Genomic DNA, 23,084 nt, shown 5'->3' with positions numbered 1-23,084 from the left:
CCTGTATTTTGTTACAGTTCAAATCTTGCTATGCTCCTTTATTTGCCTTGAAATATAAATTAAAGAGCTGCTTGTGGGAAAAGGCCCAACTTCTCTTTATGGCTAGTTCATCTCTAAACTGTAAAGACAGAATTACAAAGAAATGCAACACATAAGGTCAGTATGATGCCTTTATTGGACCAAAAAGTGATTTTTGTGTGGGGGCTAACATTCGTAATGTGTAATTTGCAAATGCAGCATCCTTGGTTAGTAGGCAGGATGTTTATTAGAAGTCTTGCAGTAGGTACCTCATGGCAAACACTACTGAACTCCTTACCCATGTTTGTACAGGGGAGCACAGCACTTTGTTTCACCAGCTGCGGATGGTTGTTCTAGCTATGTGAAGCAGGGGTGCCGACACAACTCAGAGAGCTGCTGCCAGTGAGAGCAGAGGGAAGACGGCTGTGGGAGACAGCGTTCAGGGGCGAGTTCTGAGGTAGGCGTCATCTTATGTGGCTTCATCATCTCGGAGGGTTTCACAGAAACTCCGCGCCCTGCAGCCCAATAGCAATGACTGGCAGTAGAACCTGAGTACGCTCTGTTCTGCCTCTGTTTTGCTGCTACAGCTATTTCCTACTACCTAAAGGAAAATTAGGCTCTTGATAGGTATCATTACAGGAGTTAAATGGTTTGTTGTGTGATGCTGGTCTCCTTGGATGGGAAAACAGGGACTTGTTACCATTTCTTCACTTTGCAGCCACACAGCCAAACGTTGAGGCTTTTCATTGAAACGGAAGGGTAATCACTTTTAGTTTGCTGGTGTAGAAGCACATCTGTTCCAGGAACAAAAATTTAATGCTAAAATCTACTAAAGGAAGTCTATCTAAAAGCACCAGAGCTTAAAATTCAATGAAGTCATTAGTGACTCAGCAATGTCACTGTAGAAAGTAAATCTCTGCATGTCATCTTCGAGTAGAATCAACGTTGCAGCCAGAATTCCATCAGCTCCTTCCGAGCTGAGTCGCCAGGATTAAAGTTGGATTGGAGGGGGAAATCGCCACAGCTTGAACTTAAATTTTAAGATGCTTGACAGCCAGTACTGTAACTAAAGACAGGCCCTGCCTGAGGGCTTCCTGCCCAGTACTGATGGTATGAATTGTCAGTCACTGGTTTGCTGCCAAAGCTGGGATGAGAGATTAGTCTTGCAGGTACTCTACTCCCAGTTGACTGGGAAGGCACTAATTAATAACTCATTTGGCTTTGTGTGTTCACAACAGGCAAAACTGCTCTTGTGATACAGGACATTACAGTAAGAGTGAGTTGTTGTTTAGTCACCAAATTAAGGAATCTTCCAAAATCATTTAAATTCACAAAGTGCTCAGTGAAATAAGGTCTCATTTTCTTCATCCAATGACTTTCCTGCAGATTGCAGGACCATTCCAGAGTATTGATTTATGTGTGCACTAAATTCCCAAGCTTCATCTGATGCAAGGGAACTGTTTAGAGTCTATTTTGCAGCTTTTCTTTCCATGTATCTCATTAGTGCAGCATGAAATACTTCCAATGCAAAGTCTGCATCTTGCTTAGTGATGCACATTGGTGGTTTAATTCTGAAGGTCTGAAGAGAGAAAGTTTTGATGAACATTTGATGCACAGTCACCCAGTAAAACTACCCCTGCATTCCAATATAATCAGGAATAAGTAACATGCCAGTCTTCTTACAGATTACCAGTAATAATAATATCCATTCAAGCGTAAGGATAGCTTGAATAACATGTAAAATTAATTTATTTCATTTAGTCTTTCACTCTTAAGGCTGATTTAAGAGTACAGGCACAAGATGGGTACGGTGGTTAATGCAAAATGTATTTGCTGTAAGGGGGGAAACTGATTGTGTAACACATGAGTTTAGTAGAAATTCCTGTTTCTATTCTGAAGCATTCTGAGCTGCAACTAAACAGGAGAAAATGAAGTTTTTATCTCAAGGTGCTCCCCCCTCTGTGAGCAGCCAACATCAATTTGTACCTCATCCCAAACTGATTCTTCCCTTAAGTCTCCTGAGCAATTCAGTCTTGTAGCCTGACTTAGAGTACAAACACTGGGCTTGACCAGAAAATGTGGTGGCATCAGTGCCTCCCTAATACCTTAGTGTGGTATTTAGGGCACTCTCTGGGAGGTGGATTTGAGTCCCAACAGGCTAAGGAAAGACTGAATTTAGATTTCCCACACCCTACATAAATATTCCTAACCACTGGGTTAATAGGAGTAATAGCAACAGCACATCTATCACTTGGAAAAAGTGACCCTGGCTCCATTTTCCTAAAGGTGTCTAGGCCAAGTGCAGTGAAGGGCCGAGTAAGGCACATAAGCCCTAGGGAAGGGTAGGATTCATGACGTGCTTCTCAGCAGTTTCCTGTTGGAGGGCTCAAGGGGCTGATTATTTTGGTTCCTGTCCCAGTCTAAGTCAAGGTTCAGGAGTCTGACTGGGAGGTGGTGACTAAAGTTTAAATACTGCAGTGTTCAGCACTGGGGCTTCCAAATCCCTTGTTTTGGGTCCAGTCCTAAATCATTCCTATACTTGCAATTCCACTCGGTAAAGCCTAATCCTACCTGCTGCTACTCGTACATGGACTACAGCACGACTTAGACTATATCATAACTTTTAAGCTCCAGTTGTACATTAGAGGCTCCTGTACCTGACCATAAATTCCTCCTTTGCCAATCAATACTCCCATGTCTTTGCAGTCTTCCCAGATCTGATTCATCTCTTCAGTGGGAAGAGGCTGACAACCATCCTGTGAAGAGAGACCATTTATCTTTTATATTATCTGAGTAGATTAAATCCATGAGGCACAAGTGTTGCATTGACTAACCCCAGTGAAAAGCCTGCTTGTCTATCTATTAGGATGCAATTACCCATTTTCAAACAAAGACACAAGTGCTGTTTAGCAGCGTATTAAAAATCTGTGATACATTTTGGAACTTTGAATCTTCTAACTCACTTTTAGTAAGTGCAACGTTGTCACCTGTTCTATGGATTCCTTTTAAGAGGAACAGTTTCTTGTGGCCACGTGGCCCATGAAGGTAGAGCTTTAGCACTGTTGTAAATCACAGGGCATGAGCCCTATTACTGACCTTGTCCTTCACCATTTCTATTCCAATCATGAGTCCTTTGCCACGGACATCTCCAATGATCTCAAACTTATCCCGCACTTTGGCTAACTCCAACAGCATGTAAGTCCCCACTTCTTCACTGTTCTTTTGTAGACCATCTTCTACAATGGCCTGGTTAGAAATGACAGACATCCAGGTTGAAGAAAAAGGATTAAATCTAAAATTGGACTCCCCTGCACCTAATGTGCAACAGCCATCTCTATTTCCCTTAGCAAAGACACAGCAGGCTAATAATGCAAAGTTCTACCTCCACTAGCATGTTAGAAAATACTGGAATAGCAATCTGCACTTGTCAAGCATACACTGCTGCTTTTTTCCCATTATTTATTTGCCTAAGTCAGTCAGTGTGAGTTTTATATATGAATTTTGATCATTGTAAAAGTCTTCTAGTATAGTTCAACTCTCCTTTCTCATGTCATATCAGCATCAAGCTTTGTATGTACTTACAGCATAAGTCTATTCTGCTTTCTAAAGGTTCCTGGCAAGCACTTACATTTAAAGTATATAGAGAAATCTTTAATAGTAAGAGTGAATTAAAATGAATTTGTCTTATTTCTAGCTTCCCCCAGCTGCTAACACAAACTATTACTGTATTTAATTATTGACATACATCAACCACTTTATACACTGAAAATTTGCTTTATGAAAGAGATGGAGGGGGAAGGAGGAAGCTTGCAGCTAGAGATGCCAAAACTGGTATTTTTTTTATTCATACTTTGTTAATCTAGCTCCGGTTTTGAGAAACTTGGCTAAGCACACAAGATGATCTGGGACACCCATGTAACACTCACTCCAGCTGGTAAACAAAGCTGTTGACAGTCTGGCTATTCTAGTTTTTCAAGTGGACGCTGCTGCTTCACTGGTGAGTCAGGACAGCAGTCCGTTCTAGGGAAAAGAGTTCTATTAAAGAAGGGAGCAATAAGGGACTAGATGTGGCAACCCTGGTGATACAGCGGACAAACATTAATTATTTTTGAAATGAGGCTCCAGGAAGACTGAAGGTGTTAATATAGGGATGCACAGTATTGCAAGACAAAATCTTAGCCCTGCTACAGCACTAGAGTGAAGTTCAATAATGGGACAATCAGAAAAATTAATGTTCGTGGTCTTAAATTAATATTTACATTTTCCCTCTTGTGTAACTATTGAAAGTCCCAGCAGCGTAAAGGAGTCTTGCCACAGTCTCTGCCATAGCATTTTGCAAACAGCATAAGGCACTCAGGACGTATCACTGTAACATGCTTCTTACATCAAGCACTGCAGATCCAACTACACAGGCCACAGGGTTTCCTCCAAATGTATTAAAGTGAAGGTTTTGAGCCAAGGAATTTGCAATCTCTAAAAGAAAAAGCACATTCATTGATTTCCTCCCTCACCATTGCCTGCCTGTTGCTTGTACTCATCAGCTCTAGTTTACAACTGAAACAGCAATACATCTCGTGCCTCATTCTTTCTATTTAATTTCAGGCAAAAGGAGAATAAGGTGTTAGATTCTCAGTAACTGTTTTGAAAAAAAATAGGACAAACATTTCAGAAAATGGGCAGTGGGGTTTAGAGGTGAATAATTTTGATGAGTTATGGATTCTCTGCTATTTTCAGTAGATGTTAAGTACCAGATAAATTTGAGCTTAAATAGGAGTGAAGTAGAATTGAGGTGCCCTTACCAGGGAAAGCAATCAGGAATGTCCCTATTGCAGCAGCCACAAAAGAAATGCCCAAGTCTGAGAACGGAAACACCCAACTCCTGCCGGTCGTGTGATCCAGAATGGAGCTGGGAGCCTGCCCAGACCACACCCATGCTATTAGCTGGGCTCTGACAACTCCTAATGCTTACTGATGGTGTGAATTCAGTACAAATTGCTGCAACCATTTGCTGGGGGAGGGTCCATCTTTTCTAGTGATGAGAGCATTCACCCAGGAAGTGGCAGACTCAGTAGGGCACTCCTGCATCCTGTCAGGCTCTGGATGGGCTAGCACCCATATCTCCCATTAGGCTAGTGGTGCTCAACCTTTTTGCATTGCAGGCTGGATGGAGGGTGGTGCAGGGTCAGTCCATGGGCCAGAGCTGGTGCATAGGATTGGTCTGTGGGCCTGACCCAGTAGGGGCACAATCCAGCATGTGGCCCTGCACACACTGGATCAGACCTGCCACACTGTCCCCAGGTCTGCAAGTCAGCCTGATCTAGTGCACGGGGCCATGACTTCTGGTCACAGGGCTTAGAAATGTGGTGGCGGGAGAAGTAGTGGCAGCATTAATTGCCACAACTCCACCACTGCAAAATTTCTGCATGAGACAGATTTACAGGCCAGATCTTGCCCACAGGCTGAAGGTTGAGTACTGCTATACTAGGCTACTATGCAGAAGTAGGCGCTAGCTGAACACCTGCTAGCAAATAAAATATGGCCTGGATCGAAAGAGGATGAAGGCATCTAAGTCCTGAGGAGGGACAGGAGTTCAAACACACACTTCCCCTTCAGCCTAGGTATCTCCTGCTCATTAACCCTGGGTGCTCAGGATGGCACTCTGCACCACATGCTGATCCTGGGAATATCACCTTGCCCTTCTGGATCAGCTCCTGGTGCAAAGCTCATGCTTTTTAGGCATGCTGAAGCCTAAGATAAAAGCACCAGCAGAGCTGATATGGATCTGGGCTAAACATACTGGGTCATGGGTACCGACCAGTCAGCAGTTCAGCAGCTGTCCGAATACTATCTTGTATAACAGAAGTGCATCTATTCAGTAGGCAGGTGAATTCGGGCAGGACTTTCGGGGTCCCTTACCAGTTCTACAATGACCTTAGTTACTCCACTGATGCCTGGGGGTTTTACTCTGATGTAGCTAAGATCATTATGTGGCTGATCAGACTGTGAATTTTATTAACTCCATACACCTCTGAGAAATAAGATTCAGGCTTGTTTATGTCCAAAGCCTGTTTTGAGACTGAATATATACGTATCTCATTTTTAAAACGCACTTGCTGAGATTGTTGTTTCCATAGCCATTGGAAGAGTATACAGTATATTTTATATTCAAACTACCCCATGTCTTAAAATAAGAAATATTTGTACCTCTGGTTGTTACAACAGCAGCCATTGGAAAGCCATTACCAATTCCTTTTGCCATGGTAACTATGTCAGGAACTACATCATGTGTCTGAAATCCCCAGAAATGACTGCCCGTGCGTCCAAAGCCTGTCTGTACCTTGCAAGAGCAATACACAAACATTTGCTTACAAGTTGTTTTTCAAGAGTTATTTAATGCTTGTACTATTTATGAGCCTTTCTGTTCTTGCCTATCGCATTGCTTTGTAATCATAATATCTAAATGCAAACTTCATTTATTTGAGCGGGATTCTTCTTCAACTAGCTTCACACAGAGTATTTTACCTCTAACAAACGCTGACTTCGGTACAAAACATTTTCCACGCTTAGTTTTGTTGACAGCTGTGTTACTAATTATACATTATCTTTACAGAAACACTGCACCTGCTACAAATGAAAAGTGGCATAGCACACAATCTGGAGGGTTCGTTTCTGTGACTTTTCTGTAGGTGCAGATTTTAAACCTAAAAACCAGTCATATAAATTCTATTACATAAAACTGTATAAAGCCTCTCTCATATGAAAGAGCTTACAGTGCTTATCCTAAGACAGATCTAGGTAGACTGAAGTCATAGGGACTTGCATATGCTTAGCTTTCAGAAGCAACTCCAGGGGTCACTGCACTAATTGTACCAGGATTTTACTATGCCAGTATATTTAGCATCCATCACAGTCTCTCTCACTCACTTCCAGGTTGCCTCCCTGTTTCTCTAATAGTTCATTTCTATTAACTCAAACTGTCTTACTAAGAAAGTTATATTTAAAAGGGTATCTGCTGGTGGTTTGGGATAGATCCTCCTCAAACGTTCTCTTCTGCAAGCGCTGGTTTTGTCTATACTGCAATGAAATAGCTAAAAATGTAAAACAATTCTTTTCCTAGTCCAAACCTGGCCTCAAATGAGTACTGGTAGGAGTATTTAAATATCATGTTTTCTGCTGATGAAATGAAACTGTTGAAGTCAAAGAAGCACCACCCATTTATACAAGCAGGGAATAAGATCCAATGAATTTGCAACAGAAATTGTCAGCTTAGTACAAATGAGGAAACGTAGCGCTCAGAAAGTTAGGGAATAATGTGTGCCAGCCCTGACTCGCAGAGGCTCCTGTGCTAGGAATGCTGCACTCTGCTCAGGCTGCTAAACTCTAGATCAGGGTAGGCAACCCCTGGCACAGGTGCCAAAGCCTGGCGCTCAAAGGCATTTTGCTTGGCGTGCGTGCCTTGGGGAGAACGGTGGAGAAGGGGCCGGGGCTCAGCTGCCACAACAAAGATCAGGCCCCTCGCAGCTCCCCTGCCATCCACCCCTGGCACACCATTTTACAAATTGAGGTTGCAGGTGTTTTTGGTGCTCTGCCCAAAAATGTTGCCAACCCCTGCTCTAGACTTACTTTAGAGCAGGGTGGTCAGTCTGCAGCATGTGCACCACAAGTACACAGGCAGCCTTTTTGTGTGATACCTGGCAGACTAGGGAGGAGACAGGCAGCATGATGGCAGACAGGGAAGAAAACAAAAAACAGAGCAGCATATTGAGCAGGGAGCACAGGGCAGGGAACAGAAAGGAGAGCAGCAGTTCAGGCAGGGGAAGGGGATGGGGAGGGTGTGGGGCTAAGGTAGCATGCCTGCCAAAAAGGTTGGCCTTCACTGATTTAGACTCCTTCCAGGCCTTCAACTGGGCTAGTATTTTGCCTTTGCCTGGCTAATGGCCTTGCAGAATTCTCCAAAACTCCCAAGAACTTTTGCAGCTACGGACACTTACTTCATCCGCAATACAGACGCCTTCTCTCTCTCGGACTAACTGAAAGGCTTCTTTTAGGAAACTTTTAGGATACTGAACAGCTCCGTTAACACCCTGTCAAAAAATACGTAAACGCATTGTTTTCAGCAAGAGAGATAGGATTGTTATTTCAAACCTAAAACCTAGCAACGTTCTTATAAGACAGAGAATCTAAGAATAAAATGTGATCAGTAAGTTATCTGGAGAATTCTGCGGCGGCTTGGTTTAGACTTTAGAGGCATTGCTGAAATGGAGGAAGCAGCTGTCTTGTGAACCCCAAAATCTACTACCCATCTAAAACAGCCTAAGAATAACACGTACACAGCGAGGAGGCAGCAAAGAGGAGACAGACAATGGGGTCAATCTTCTCAAGCTAATGAGCCCACACCATTTATGCCTCAGAGACTTCTAGTATACATGGCCCCAGTGCAAATACACCCAGCTTGCTGCCTAATTTGGAGGCAATGCTGGCCTAGATCTTCCTGTAGGTGCTTGGTTATTTAAGTCTACCATCTAGGTGTCAATGACCTCCACAAAACCATAGCTCAGCCCACCACCTTCAATGTGCCAAAATTCCATATGAGGTGTCTTGTAGGCAGTAAGTTAAGCAGTTTGCACTTTTGCAGCCCCACTTCTGAATGAGTGAGGTGGTTCAGAGCATACTAAAGCTCAGTTTTTGGCCGGTATTCACATTCAGAGCCCACCAACCACATTGTTTTTGAGTACTTTGTGCTATACAATACTGTGCTGTTACAATTAGAATGGAACGTGGTAAATCACCTACTTGGATTGACTCGGCAATAAATCCAGCTATTCCCTTAGGCACACAAGTATTCAGAGTGTCTTTGAACTGTTCGATATACTGGTCATTTGCATGACAATGACCTGTGTGGAAGGAACACAAAAATGGTGTACTAGAAATGACAGACATGTAGATCAATAATCTAACATTACATGGATGTACATAAGAACATGCTTTTAGGTATTTTTAACATTCCTAGATTGAAGGTGGATTATCAGAAGTTAATAAATAGTTTTGCATTTCCCCAGTATGCTGTCTGAGTCATAAAGCCAGCCTTTTGGAGGAAGGAGGTATCACAGGTTAACATAAAACAAAGCACTCATAACACTCCATCAAACACTCAAACAAAGCACACTGATGGCCAAAGTTTACTCCCCTTTCATGTGCCTAAGGATATGGATAAATGTACATTTTAACTACTTTAAAAGAAGCAGGGGAACTGCTGCTTGGGAACATACAGCTGCTGTTATGCTTTATCTGTTATCGCTGCGTGATCCTAACATACAAATTAGGTAAATCATCCTAACTTGGATCCTAAATGAAGCAAGGTAAAGTCTAAGAGGTTTTGCTACACTTGTATCACTAGAGAATCATGCAGGTGAACCAGTTCCAACCTAACAGCTCCTATGGCATCCTTTGCTGTTGATACCATTGTTAGATCTGTCTATACCTTAGAGCACTGGTGTCAAGCTCATCAGGCCCCTTGAGCCAGATGAAGGGCACGGGGCTGGTCCACAGACTAGGTGAATGGTGCAGGACCAGCCTGGTAGGCTGCATCAGGCCTGCAAACTGGCCCCATGTGCTGCGCTCAGCCTGGCCAGGCCCAGTGCGGGTGCTTTGTGCAGAATGCATCCCAACCCAGCCCAGTGTGCACTGCATGTGGCATGTGGGTCTATTCGAAAACCCACAGCTAGCACCACGGGCTGGATTCAGCCCATGGGCTACATCTCTGAAACCCCTGCCCTAGAGGGCACATATGTGGCCTCATAACTGCAATTTTTAGCACTTGCATGTAGGTTACAGTACACAGTCACTCTTGCCCTGAACTTCTCTTCTGAGCATCCTCAGTAGGTACCTATGTAGGTCAGTGGTGATCAACCTTTTTGTCCAGCAAGCTGCATGGGCAGGGCCCAGTCCATCCACAGGCTGGATCTGGCCAGTGGACTGAATCTGGCACCAATCCAGCCTCACAGGGGCAGGGGGTATGGCCTGCCCCTGTGGGAGGAAAGGGGCATAGCCTAGCCCCAACCTGGCCAGGTGGGAGGAAAGGGGGCATGGCCCAGCCCCACAGGGGGAAGGGGGTATGACCTGCCCCCAAACCAGCTGTGCAGATGGAGAGGCATGGCCTGACCCCACAGAAAGAAGGGGGCATGATGCGGCCCAGCTTGGCTGGGCAGAAGGAAGAGAGCATGGCCTGGCCCTGATCTGTAGTTTTGGGGGGAAATCATGACACAGCTCCAACCCATCACACAGGACTTCTGGGTTGGAGCAGGGGGGGATGGCAGTATTAACTGCCACTGCTCTTCCTCCGCCACCAAATTTCCTGACCCTCAGGGAGTCCCACAGGCCAGATTCCAAGGAGCCCTGGACTGCGGGTTGAGCACCCCCTGGCGTAGGGAGCTGCAGGAAACAGAACTGCCTGGGTATGTGCATAGCATCAGGTAAATCCTAAAGTGTTAGCCACAGAAATACCACAATAGGGGGAGGGCGCAGGAAAAGAAGGATATCTTCTTCACTTCTAGCTTACTGGGTAGGGCACTAGCCCAAGGAACAAGAGACCTAGGTTCTAGGCCTCCTTGCCCGGAGGAGAACTGAACTGTATTTCTTGCTTTCCAGCAAAACATGCTAATCACCAGGCCATGGAGTAGGCATTGCCTACCACACTCTCCAGCCCACTTCCTGAAGTGGAGAGAAAGCGAGAGTAAAGATGGCTCGGTGTAATGGATGCTGCCTTGGCAGGGAGGGGAGTCCCTGGGTGATGTTGTTTCAGCTTCTCCTGTCCCATCTTTCCTTTTGCACTTAACAGCAACCATATGCCTTGCCATCAACTAACCTGCAGAACAGCTGCATTTCCGAACAGTTTGCACTGGAGAATCTCGGCAATGGCTTCCTCCCCAGGGACCACGGAAAACATCTGGTAACATTGTCTATGGAGAAGAACAGAAATAGCTGCAGACCTTCAAAACAAGTCAGTACTGAGAACAGAACAGAATTCCTATTGTTCAATGAAAGACTTTAAGCAATAATCCTAAAACACATTAAAACAGTTCTTCCAATAATGTGGTTTTGTTTGAAAGAAATTTTGATACAGAAAATGAAAAATCTGCTGATGTCAAATGGGAGATCCAATTCAACTGACCGGTCTGAAAACAACTTGTCAAATGTACTTCTGCAAGGGTCTGCAACCTCAAAAGGAAGGCAGTACGCTAGACTAGGAATCCAAGTCTTTGAAATTAAAATCATTCTGTTCTTCAGTGATTACTGTAGGGATAGTCAGCTTACTGATTTTATTAATCAATTATGGTTGCCCAAAACTGACCTTTCAAATTTGTCCATACAACCTTGCAGTGGCACTACACTGACAGTGCCCTTGTTCCCCTGCTTTTGTGGGAGGTTAGGGTGGTCTTGCTGTCCTTGGGCTATGTGCCTTATAGTCATGCAACAGGGTAGACTGTAGGGTTTTAGGAATAGGTTAGCAACCATTTGTCTGGGATGGTTTAGATAGGGTCTAGCCACCCTACTGAGGTCCCTTGTGGCCCAACTTTTCTATTACTCTTTGATTCTATGAATTCCAAGTGTTCAAAACTAGATAAAGGACAGCATATTGCAGGGAGGCAGTCCAGTCCAGTGGACTGACAATAGGCCAAAAACCTGAGTTCTACTTTTAACCCTAATAATGGCATCAGCAGAGTCATTTAAACTCTGGGCTGAAGCTCAGCTGCAGTCTGAGAAATGGATGCAACAAAGAGCTGAGAGGTCAGGGGAGGGAGTGGATCCCAAAGAAGCCTTCTTGGGGCCAATTTTGCACCTAGGATGGTTTCTAGTGTAGATTAAATTAGCCAATCCCAGCTGTCAACAGTCTTCATTAGCCATTTCTGCCATCAGGGCAAAGAGATATTAGCAGGGGCTACTATACATTTTTATTGCGTTTTCAATCCAGAGGGAAATCCACAAGAGGTTATTTTATATCATTTTTATCAGGTGTCCTAATAAACTTGGGCTTGGGGCCTTATGTGCTACTGCCCTACCCCTCTTGCAGCTTTTATACCCAGGCAAAATTAGAGCAAAGTAGGGGCACAACACTTCCATTCTGAGCTGGCAGCATCTTTCCCCACTCACTGGGCATGTGCGTGCATCTACACAAGATCCTACATCACCATAGCTCATTGCTATGGCAACGTAGTATCACCAGGCACAAACTGTGATGGCAACACTACTGCGCAGTATATTGTTGCTACTTTATAATAGCAACTAAAATAACCATGCAGTGACAAGACTGCACAATAACACCACTTAAGCAAGTACTGAATGACTGCGCAGTTCCATCACTGCATGGTTATTTTAGCTGCTACTATGCAGTAGCAACGATCTACTGTGCAGTAGTGTAACAACCACGCAGTCCACCGCATGTATAGATGTGCCCACTCTGTACTTATGCAAATGACCAAGCAGACTCAGGCCCAGCACATCCTCCTTACTAGTTAACATCTGAACTGTATTTTGATGACATAAGGCATTAAGTAAATTTTATCACATTCAGGCAAATGAGCACTCTTATTCAGTGGCTAAGACAGATATAAAACATTAAAAACCTCACTGTTGGGCAGCCAAAGCCGTTGGCGACACCATGCTTATAAGATCTGATGGATGTCACACCCTGCGTGTAAGGGCTGCCTCCATGGTATCCTCCTCTGTGGGAACAGAACAAAGCACATGCTCATTTCCTTTGGATGTCATGTGAGGTTTAGGTGGAAACAGTTGCACTCATTCATACAGAGCTTGCTCCTGCTCTCTGGGTAGAGAAAAAGAGCAGACAACCTGGTGAAGTGGGGGCATTTCTGGATGCAATACAAATAAACAATACTTCCACCATTTATTGCTTTGTTTAAGGCAGACTTGAATGCTAATTAGCTCTGGATTTGTAACTAAGCGCTCATTCTGGTGAGAAGTTAGCAGGGCAGGCAATTATTTTGGGCAGAATGCCGCTTACTGAGTTTTGGCAAGGCATCAAGGGCCGCATGACACGCAGCCACAGGAAGATAAATATTAACTTTCTAGATTTTTTAGGGGCCCCGCAGGCCAGACAGAATGGCCTGGCGGGCCACATCCGGCCCGTGGGCCGCATTTTGCCCACCCCTGGCTTAGACATACTGACCAGCGGTAATACAGGCAGGTGCTATGAGAGCTTCTTCACACAGCTGTACCTGTGCATCTGAACCTTGGGCAGCAAACACCCCTGCTTTTTTAATCTTGGGCACCTCTTCCCTCCCAAGCAGATATTTCCACTCAGTTTGGGGTGATATTTTATTCATACACAATTTACAGCTTATTCATAGGAATTACTATATTCGGTGGATCTCAAAACCTTGCTCTGAGCAGAACAGATGCAAAGCTGGGTGCTTTTGCATATTGTCTCTGAGCAAAAAGATTAAGTATTTTTAAGATTAAAACATTATAAGCACGCTCCTTAATGCAGCAATGCTCAACCAGGGAATGCCTTGAGATCCCTTCAGGGGTGCTATGGGGTGCCAAGCAGTGTTGGCACTGTCAGGCATGCAAATGTGATTCAGAAGGTAAACACAGGAACCCAGGGCAGCTTTATATGTTATGTTAATCGCGGCATAGCTTTTCTTGTGCAACAAAGACATTGCACCATGTGCACGGCTACACGTGCACAAAACAGGCTGCCAGGAAGGAAAGAGGAATAACAGCTTGCATTGCTTTTTGGTTCAACCAATCAGCAGTGAGAGGAGGGGCCACACGCTGGACAGCCCTCTCTGTCAATCAATGCCGAGGGGCAGGGCCATCAGGGCCCCTCAACCAATCAGCAGCAAGGGGCAGGCTCACCACAAAAAGGCTGTGAAGTTTGCTTCATGCACCCCAAGCAACCTGTGAAAATCCCTTTCACTCACTGCAAGTGATAACGATAAGGATTTTGCATGTGAAGCTGGTCTCAGTTAATTGCACAATAACGGTAATGTGTAGAGGGGACCTGGTTATTAGAAACACTCTGCCCTGTTGTGGTCCGAGTTATTTGCAGCAGAAAAATTGCTCTATTATTCATCTGGAGCCAAAAAAATGACAGAAAATTAAAGGTTGAGCAGTGCCTTAAATCTGATAAGGATTGCCTCGAGTTTAAAAAAGTTGAGAACCACTGCCATAAAGAATAATAGAAAGTATAAGCTATAGATGGGCAAGTGGTTTGTACATGGAGCAGTCCTAATACACAAGGAGCACTTCAGCTCCCAATGGTTACTAAGTCTTTAAACTAAACTAGCAGTCACATTTATTAATTCAAATACTTCAATGACAGATTCTGGGTTAATAAAGTCCCTTTTATTTCCTGCGTTATGTGCATGGTTATGCAAATGGAATTCATAAAATGTATTATGATTACCTGAAACAGATGATGTCAAAGTTACGAGTATAAAGCCTTGCCATGAACATTGCCAAATCATTGGCTTCTGACCCACTGTTGGTCAGGTAAACCACCTATGGAAGGACAAATTTTATATTGATCTCAACAATCAAATATTAACTTTGTTTTACAAGGGCCAATCAATCAAACTGAACACAGCTGTTTAAAGATCAATTTCTACTGCATTTTGTCTGCAAAGAGAGTTTGGAATATCTGATGCCTCTGCTTATGCAATGCAAGACAGATACATATTTCAAACAAATCTCACAGCACTCGGAGCAAGATCCTAGAACAGATGCAAGGAGCTGCTCACTGAAATCAACTCAGTATTGCTCATGTGTTGCACATACAGGGTGGTGGACAGAATGCCCTTTCATGGAGGGAAAGCACGCTCTACAGACTGTTATAGCTGCTCAGGAGGGGAAATGTGGACAAAGATGAAGTGGAATTAAAACACAAACATTAAAATGGAAGAATTAAATTGTGTACTCCCAGGTATATATGACTCAGGGCCCTGTTGCACGGGATACTTAGCATGCATTTTATTTAGACTGCAGTTAGCATTACTGTAACATTAAAAGTTAGAAAATGTTCTGAGCAGTTGCATGGTAATGTTTACTACTATCTCTAATACACACAGATCACGGATTGTCAGGTACTGCACCAGGGCTGGTTCAAGACTCTGCTGCTATTATGTCAGCTGATTGTCAGTCCCACCCCGACACTGCAACGGGTTGTGAAGTAGCTCTGGTGCAGTGCAGGAACTGGGATCAACAGCGGAGGCTTGGTAGAGCTGAGGGGTTCCTGGCTGATGTCACAGCTGGGTGAGGACCACAAATACCTACTAGTATCTCTGGAATGGTCCAACAAGAGCTGAACACATGTTACTTAATATAATCTGGAGTTACTTCTTGTACGAAAAGTCCTAACGTTGTTATGATACGATTGCACTTAGTGCACATTTAACTGCTTGAACATGCAGATGCGGATGTTTTAAGTGCAGTTAACATCCTAAGTGTGACATGTGACAAGGCCCTCAGATGCAGAGGGTAGATGGAACTACAACAGCAGCAAAGGCGATCGTAAATAGTCTTGCAGATTAGTTACCAAATAGGGAGGGTAGAGGAGGAGAAAAAAAAAGGTAAGCAGTGGTTGGACAATGGGAGGTTAGAGTTTTAAGGGGACACCATTCAGGCATCCTGCGAGGGATCTAAGCAACTTGGTTAATTTTTTTAAACCTATGCATGTAATTTGAAAGGTTAAGTCCTACTAACTTTAAATAGTCTAAAATGCATAAGTTACTCTGGTGCTTCAAAATGTTATCCTTCCTCAAGTAATTTCTTTACAGAAAAAGGTTTGAAGTAGTTTCAGATGTAAGTCCTGATCCTGAGTGCCCTAGCCATCTTTTGAGAGGATTTTAAACTTTTTCCCTGCCTACTGTTGCACAGAGGACAGCGTGCTCTCTTTACATGAGTCTAATGGACTATACAGGGAAATAGTCGGTGAAGCCAACTACAAATAGAATGCTCTAAAGTGTGAAAAGCAAATGCAATGAAAATGCTTCCCCCAAACACCAATTATTCTAAGTTCAAGTAGTTTACACAATGCTTGTAATAAAAGGGAAAACATATTTTCAGAGTTATGACTGTTTCTGAATTGGCAGTGCCCCAGTATGGTGAAATCTGAAATTAAAAATGATGCAAAGCAGAACTTTACATGGTACGGACAATGCAGGATTTTCCACATGTAGAAGGCAGGGTAGATTTGCACCTTAACTAAACAGAGGTACATAAGCTTATGCATATTCTTATGCATCTCTGATTTAGTCTGTAAGGTGCAGATCTACCCCATCACCTGCCTGACTTAGGACTAATACAGCTAACTACTTCTCTCTTATACTTGTGCCAGTCTAGGTTCATAGTAAAGTTCAGCATGTCTTGAGAATTATCATTTTTTTCTCTTCAGTTGAAGGTTTATACTCTTTCTGCGGATATGAAATGAGGCTCAGAGTTTGATACTGTGTTATTTTGTGTCTCATATACTGTATCTCTCCTCATCCATACTTAGCAGCCAGCCACCCTGTTAGAACTAAGGTACCTTAAGCGGATCAGGGAGAAGTGCCGTAAGCTTCTCTGCATATTCCTGGATTGATGGATGCATGTAGATGTTGGTTGTGTGCCAAAGACGACCAAGCTGTTTTTGGGCAGCTGCGGTTACCTTCCTGCATGTAATCAAAACACACACAGAGTAATTAATCCACTACATTTTTAATTCTTAAAATTCTGGTAATTTCTAAACTGCCACATGAAGGAATGAATAAGCCCATTCTCCAAAGGATCACCACTATTGTTTTAAACATAGAAATGAAATGCCAAAGCACAAAAAGCTATATTCTGCCTACAGTGCTACACACTGAACAAAATAGAACAGTATATTTCTGTATTAGCCAGTGACTCAAATGATAACATACTTACGGGTGACAGTGACCAACACTGACAGTCACAATTCCAGCAAAGAGATCAAGGTATCGTCTTCCTTCATAATCAAACAGCCACTGCATATGTCCCTGATGTAGTAGCAATGGTTTCTTGTAATATGTTGCCAGTGAGGGAGAGACATTTTGTTTGCGGATCTTCAGCATATGGTCATAGGGATAAGACTGCATGTTGTAAAAAAATCATTATTCTTTTCCCTTTCTCTAAAGGTTTCAGCTTTGCCACATCAACACATTACAATTTGTTCACTTAACTAAAATATGAAAATAAACACTGATACACAACTAGTCTCCATAAACTTCTGCAATTCCATTATGCAGAACAAGGTTGTTATTTTGTACTGATCTCATCTTTAAAGCACATCAATTAAAAAAGGTATCAGATGGATTCATATTCTGATATACAGAGGATGGAGAAGCACCCATTTGGAAAGTTGTAGTTGATTTTTTTTTTTTTAAACAAACATGCTGAACAGCTAATGCGCAAACCATCTGTCACAACTGCCATCCAAATGTGCAATACCTGTTGGCAATAGAACAGATGAACTACTATGGCTTGGGTGAGAAAAGCATGTGAATTTATAGTCTCATTGTGTGATAGGCACCAGCTTAGTATATTAATAGAAACATTAGTTTAGGTTAAGCTATTCTCACAGGAGGGACCTTTACCACCACCACACTGAGGTCATGCTTTTTACTGTAAGTTTTATCCACTGTGTATTGCAAGGAGTGAGGCTGTGTAAGAACTCAGGTCAGTGCTACCTTCCCTCTCTAGGAATTTAGGTCCAGATCAAAGGGACTTAAGCTTGGCAACTTTAAATACTGTGGCAGCTACTTTTCAGTGTTGTGCTGCCCTTGTCTTCTGGTGCCTCCAGAAGAGGAATTAACCAACTGCAGAGTTAGATGCCTGAGGAGGGGATTAATAAAAAACAGCATGCTGGAGGGTGGAGGAACTGAACACACAAGGCAGCCAATAGGAAAGAGGGGAGGATCAAAAAATTGACTAATTCCCAGACTTTGGCACCTACACCCAGCCCTGAGTTAGGTGCTTACGTGAAACTGAGAAGCACAGTCTGAAACCCCCTTAGGCACAACTCTTTCCTTTCAAAATGATAGCACCTGGGTAGAGTCCTGGGTTCAGCCCCTGATGCCAAAAACCTTCATGCATTCAACCCACTAAATAATGCAAAATACAGAAGCAGGGATCAGCCCCCGACTCCCTGCTCCCCAACAAGTCTGGGGGTTCGGTATGCTGCCACGAAGCAGTGCCACACACAAATTCTTTTATGGATCTGATCCTAACTTTCTCTCGCCCAGAGTCAGCTTAGCACAAAGGCCAGTGATATTCATCCAGGTCGCCACAGAGATACTGTCAAGGGTGCCATGAAAATGATTCACAAAATAAACCTACAGATTCATATAGGAATTCATAGCGCTAAAACCATTCTGACCTGCTGGGCTCTTTCTGAGTTGTAGTAACAGAAAAAACTTTCTTTAGCCAAAAAATGAGTGAAAATTAAGAGCTGGCATTTTCCAAGGGGTGTCTTGGGTTTAACAATAGGTGCCTTGAGTCTAAAAGGGTTGAGGACTACTGACAAAGGATGGCATAAGGAATCAACTCTCTTAACTCTCCTCCTTTTACCAGCCGAGTCCAGCCCCTTCATAGCCTGAAACCAGTTCAGCTTCTGTGGGACGACAACAGTCCAACTGAACGGACTCCCTCTTTCAGCTTTCAAAACCAGCTTGCCATGTGGGTAGGATGAAAAACAACCCCACTCCTGAGACAGCTGTGTTTTATTCTCTCTAAAACATACTTCTTTCTCTTCTTTGTGCTGCCACGCGGAATATCCACGGAGGGGGGATAAAAGACAACACTCACTTCTAAGACCCCAAGAGGGCATTGGCTTGCTTAACTTTGCCCTGCAAGAGACACTGCCGAGGAAATGCAGCTCCCCAAAGAGGGCGATACTCATGAGCCCAGAGTACAGCGCACAGCGCTTTCTTCGCAACTGACCCCAATACATGGGTATTCGAGTCCTCCTGAATCCTGCCATCAACTGAAAACGAAATACATTTCCTTAACCTAGTCTTCCTACAGCTACAAAACACTCACACCACACTTCTGAGTCCCAGCAAGTGGTGCCACACCACAGAGCATGTGCGAGATCTCTCATGGGATGATGACAGCCTTGACCTGATCTGATGTGTACCAGTGCCTCACTTCACAGAGGTCCTGCTTAACTCTGACCCTCCGCAAGCTCCCTGGCACACACCAGCTGCGAGCAAGCCCCGAGCTCAACCCCTGAACCGCTGCGGGAAGCTAGCAAACGGGACAGTAGTGCCAGCGGCATGGCAGTCTTATGGCAGGCGCAGGGTAGGCCAGGCAGGGGTGGCATTGCGACTTACCTCGTAGTTTCCAGGAGAGAAGTCGCAGGGGGGCATCTTGGCGCGCAAGGGGAAGGAGCTTTTCCTGCTCTGCTGCCACAGGACACCTGCAGAAACACAGCGCAGCGGAGAGGGCATCAGGCACCCTCTGAAAGGTGGCGCGCTCGGCCCAGGACAGGCCGCCTGCCCCCGAAACGGGTGCGCCCGCACGCCCCGGGGAAGGACTGAGACCAACGCGTCCTTGGCAGGATCCTGGAGACGGGCAGGGCAGGGCAGGGCAGGGCAGGGGCCTGGGGGCAGGTCGTGCAGCCGCCGCCAACGCAGACCGGCCCCGGCACCGCCGCGTCCCAATTCCCGGGATGTGTCGAGGTGGAGGCGGGGAGAAAGCGCTGCCACAGGCACAGACACAGGCACAGCCCCGCTCCCTGCGCCCCGCTCACCGCGCCCCACTCACCGCGCCCCGGCCAGGCCAGGAGCCGCCCGAGCCGCCCCATGGCCGCCGCCGCCGCCGCCTCTGCGGGGCCGCCACCGCGGGCGGGCAGCGCAGCCCCCGCCCCGCCCCGCCCCGCCCCGCCCCCGGGCTGAGCCCGGCTTCCCGCAGCCCCGGACATTTTTTAATTTAAAAAAATGTTTTTTTCTTCCTTGCCATGCCAGGTCCCCCAGCAAGCGGAGGCCCCTTCGACACGCACAGGTTTCCCCCGCTTTACCCCGTGCACGTGCCTGGAAAGCGGCGCGTGGCTGGAGCTGGCTGGCGGGCCCCACTGTACAATGTAACCAGGAGGGATCCCTTCCACGACCTCGACTGCACGGACCCCCAGCCCCACTTCTACTAGACAGTGTGGGTCCCCGCCAGCAGCGCACAGGAGCACGCTACCACACGGCACGGCGGCGACAACCGCGCGGCAGGCCACGAGCCCGGAGCGCAGGCCGCACAGGAGACTGTATTTGGTGCCCGTCACTCCCGCAACGCAGCGCACAGAGCAGGGGCCCCACCACACCGATCGCATAAGAGTGAATTTACCTGGCAGATAGGGAATATTTGGTATGAAAAGAGGGAATTTGCGCATGCAGATCCTGCATAAAGCGAGGGAAATCTGTACTGGTTTTTTGGCACCATAACTTGCCATAGCTTAGCGTAACCAGGCCTAGCACAACCAGAACTCCTACAATGGCCAGTGTGTTTCTGTTGTATTTAGAGAAAAAATATGCCATCTGTGTAGCTTTTAACCCATGTTGGGTCTTTGAGCCTAATACTCTGTCATGCTGGCGTGGTGGAGGGGCAGGGGCGGATCCAGAGGGGTGCGGTGGCGCGGCTGCACTCTCCTGCCCTTGGGACTAGAGCGAGCTCCGGAGCCCTTGCAAAGTCCCCAAAGCGTGTAAGACCCCCCCCCCCCTTCCCCTCCGTGCTCAGACAGCTGCCCTCCCCACCTGCTGCTACTGCTTTTCCTGTAGCCCCAGGGGACCAAGGAGCTTCAAAGCTGCTCCTGCTCCCTCCAGCGCAGGGGCGGGCTCCGCTGGGAACAGCGACAGCAGCAGAAGCGACAGAAAGGTGGGTTCCCCTTCCCATGCCTAGTTCCTGGGGGGAGACGTACCCACGCTCATCTCAGCTGCTATGGCTGTCCCTATACCAGCTGAGTCCAGCCCCCTCGTAGCCTAACCGGAGCCGCAGGAGGGGCTTTTAAGCTTCCCCTACCCAGGGCAGCAGAGAAAGCAGAAGCAGCGGGTGAGGGAAGGAGATGTGTATCTGAGCAGGAAGAGAAAGGGAGGGATTTTGACTTGCTTTAGGGACTTTAAAAAAGTTCCCAGAAGCTGCTGCACCATGGTGTGCCCACACCAGTGTGGGGGAGGGGAGCAGGCTGGGAGCAGGGGTTGCAGCCACCTTGCAGCTCCGGTAGCTGCTCCCACACCCCACCTTTGCCAAATCCTCTGTCCACCCCTGCCTAGAGGCTTCAGTTCCAGAAGACTTCTGCCCCTAAAATTATCACTGTTGACTCCCCCAGCCCACAGTGGAAGGAGCCATGTCTAATCCAGTCCCCAGCCACACAGTGTAGTGGATCGTTTCCTTCCCTTTGCATCATGCAGCTTGTTTAATTCCACAGGGTGGGTTACATGAACTGGATGTGAGCTGGACTTTCCCCAGCCTGGGATTGGAAAAGGAGGCTGTATCATGGCAGCCCGGTGCCCAACCTGGGTGCTGTGTTCAGTAAGGACAGCAGGCCCTTGGGCTGTGGGGGGTGAGGACAGACCTCTGGCTATTCAGCCAGCATGTTGGTGACCCCCACCTACTGCCCAAGGCTCCCCACCCAGGGGTTCCCAGCAGGATGGCTCCCACTTAGAAGCAGTGAGCTGACTTCACGTGCTGGGAGCTCTGAGCTGTTTGAATATGGACTAGCTGCTGGAGCAAGGATCTGGCAGATGCATTGCTTAGCCCTTATCCACCCTCAACAGGGGGAACCTCAAAACCCAGGTCATGGAAGGCCCTAACTAAGGAGGGCTTGGAACAACAGGTGATGAGGCTGGCTCATGACAGCACCATGTCTCTGCTGAAGAGAGGCCATGAGAGGGTGGGATGAGCTTAGTCATCTGATCCACTTCCATTCTATCACGTGGCTGCCAAGTGCCCTAAGATAAGCTCCCCTTGGCTCATACACTGAGTATCACGGGGAGGAGGTTATTGTATGTGGCCCATCACCTAGATGGAGTCCTGATATCATAAGACAGCCACAGGGTAAGGACGCTTTCAAGAAGGGGCCAGAAATAAAGGGGCCTCTTCTACCATCTGGAGAAAGGCTAAATGCTGTGCTACTTGTTTGTGGCAAGGGTTATTGCTTGTCAGTCTGGCTCAGGGACTCTCAAGAGAGCAAAGGCAACCTGCAAGGCTGCAGGCACACCAGCCTGCTTACACCGCCCTTCTGGAGGGGAGAACACAGGCAGGGAACAGACTCCCTAGGCTCCTGATACTACAGGAACCGAGCCTTTGCTGAAAGGCTATACCTTTCAGTGTGAGGCTCCGGTGGCAACAAGGGACAAGGTCATTGGAAATGAGCTGCAGAGGTGACTGACAAATATCAAGTAGGGTAAGGTCCTTCTGTACCTACTACAGCATCCAGCAGGCAACTTTCTAACACATTCTCTGGCTCCTGCCAGCTTCCTGCTGCAGCATGTGACATGACACTCAAACATGGGCCAGCAGAGGCCAATCCCTGGACTGTGCTGTACAGACCTCTCCTATGGGGGGGCTAATGGAGACTAAAAGCAGTAGGGGTGCACCATTAGAGATTTTTGTGGCCAATACTGGTGGCTGATTTTTAATGAGCCATATCAGTCAATACCAATTTGATTGCCGATACACAGCCCAGCATCTTGGAGAGCAGCATCCAGCTGGTAAGTCTGTTGTGGGGGAAAGGGGAGGGCCGCCCCTGCAGTGAGGGCGTGCAGGGCTTAGGACGGAGCTACAGCTTGTCCGGGGGGGGGGGGAAGGGGGGTTGGGCTGGGGTGGGCTGGGCTGGGCTATGCTTGGGGCAGGGGGCAGTAGTGCTGGGAGGGGGGCTACGGTGAATTTTGGGGTGGCTGCAGCACCCCCCCATAGCCCCTGTCCCACATCCCTTCCTTCCCCCACAACAGACTTACCAGTCATATGATGCTCTCTACACTGCCAAGCTGCACTCCTGGCCACTGGTGTGCTGTGCTGGGGCTGCATGCATGCACAGGGCATTTAATGGTGACATTATAGGCCAT

General features: G+C 46.3%; 1 protein-coding gene across 1 annotated transcript; it reads right to left on the bottom strand.

Annotated features, from left to right (window-relative positions):
- Nucleotides 1-152: 152 nt before the first annotated feature.
- AGXT2 (alanine--glyoxylate aminotransferase 2) lies at nucleotides 153-19,872 on the bottom strand. The gene is made up of 14 exons (XM_006270044.4): nucleotides 19,801-19,872; nucleotides 19,368-19,453; nucleotides 16,942-17,126; nucleotides 16,565-16,688; nucleotides 14,447-14,541; nucleotides 12,647-12,740; nucleotides 10,883-10,976; nucleotides 8,812-8,912; nucleotides 8,010-8,102; nucleotides 6,223-6,355; nucleotides 4,403-4,491; nucleotides 3,115-3,264; nucleotides 2,676-2,774; nucleotides 153-1,597 (listed from the first exon to the last, which is right to left on the bottom strand). The coding sequence occupies exons 1-14, from the start codon at nucleotides 19,838-19,840 to the stop codon at nucleotides 1,487-1,489; spliced, it is 1,494 nt and encodes a 497-aa protein (XP_006270106.3). The 5' UTR covers nucleotides 19,841-19,872; the 3' UTR covers nucleotides 153-1,486.
- Nucleotides 19,873-23,084: the final 3,212 nt, after the last annotated feature.

This window comes from Alligator mississippiensis, chromosome 3, assembly GCF_030867095.1.
Source record: "Alligator mississippiensis isolate rAllMis1 chromosome 3, rAllMis1, whole genome shotgun sequence".
NCBI classification, from domain to species: domain Eukaryota; kingdom Metazoa; phylum Chordata; order Crocodylia; family Alligatoridae; genus Alligator; species Alligator mississippiensis.
This window is presented reverse-complemented; position numbering and strand designations above follow the sequence as displayed.

What these genes read in the sequence shown, in the direction of transcription:
- AGXT2 (XM_006270044.4), bottom strand. Translation starts at nt 19,840, where the DNA reads ATGGGGCGGCTCGGGCGGCTCCTGGCCTGGCCGGGGCGCG. An exon ending in ACGGCTTTGGCTGCCCAACA is followed by an intron (nt 10,977 to 12,646) that starts GTGAGGTTTTTA and finishes TCTTCTCCATAG; the next exon opens with ACAATGTTACCAGATGTTTT. An exon ending in TTGGATCTGCAGTGCTTGAT is followed by an intron (nt 3,265 to 4,402) that starts GTAAGAAGCATG and finishes ATTTCTAACCAG; the next exon opens with GCCATTGTAGAAGATGGTCT.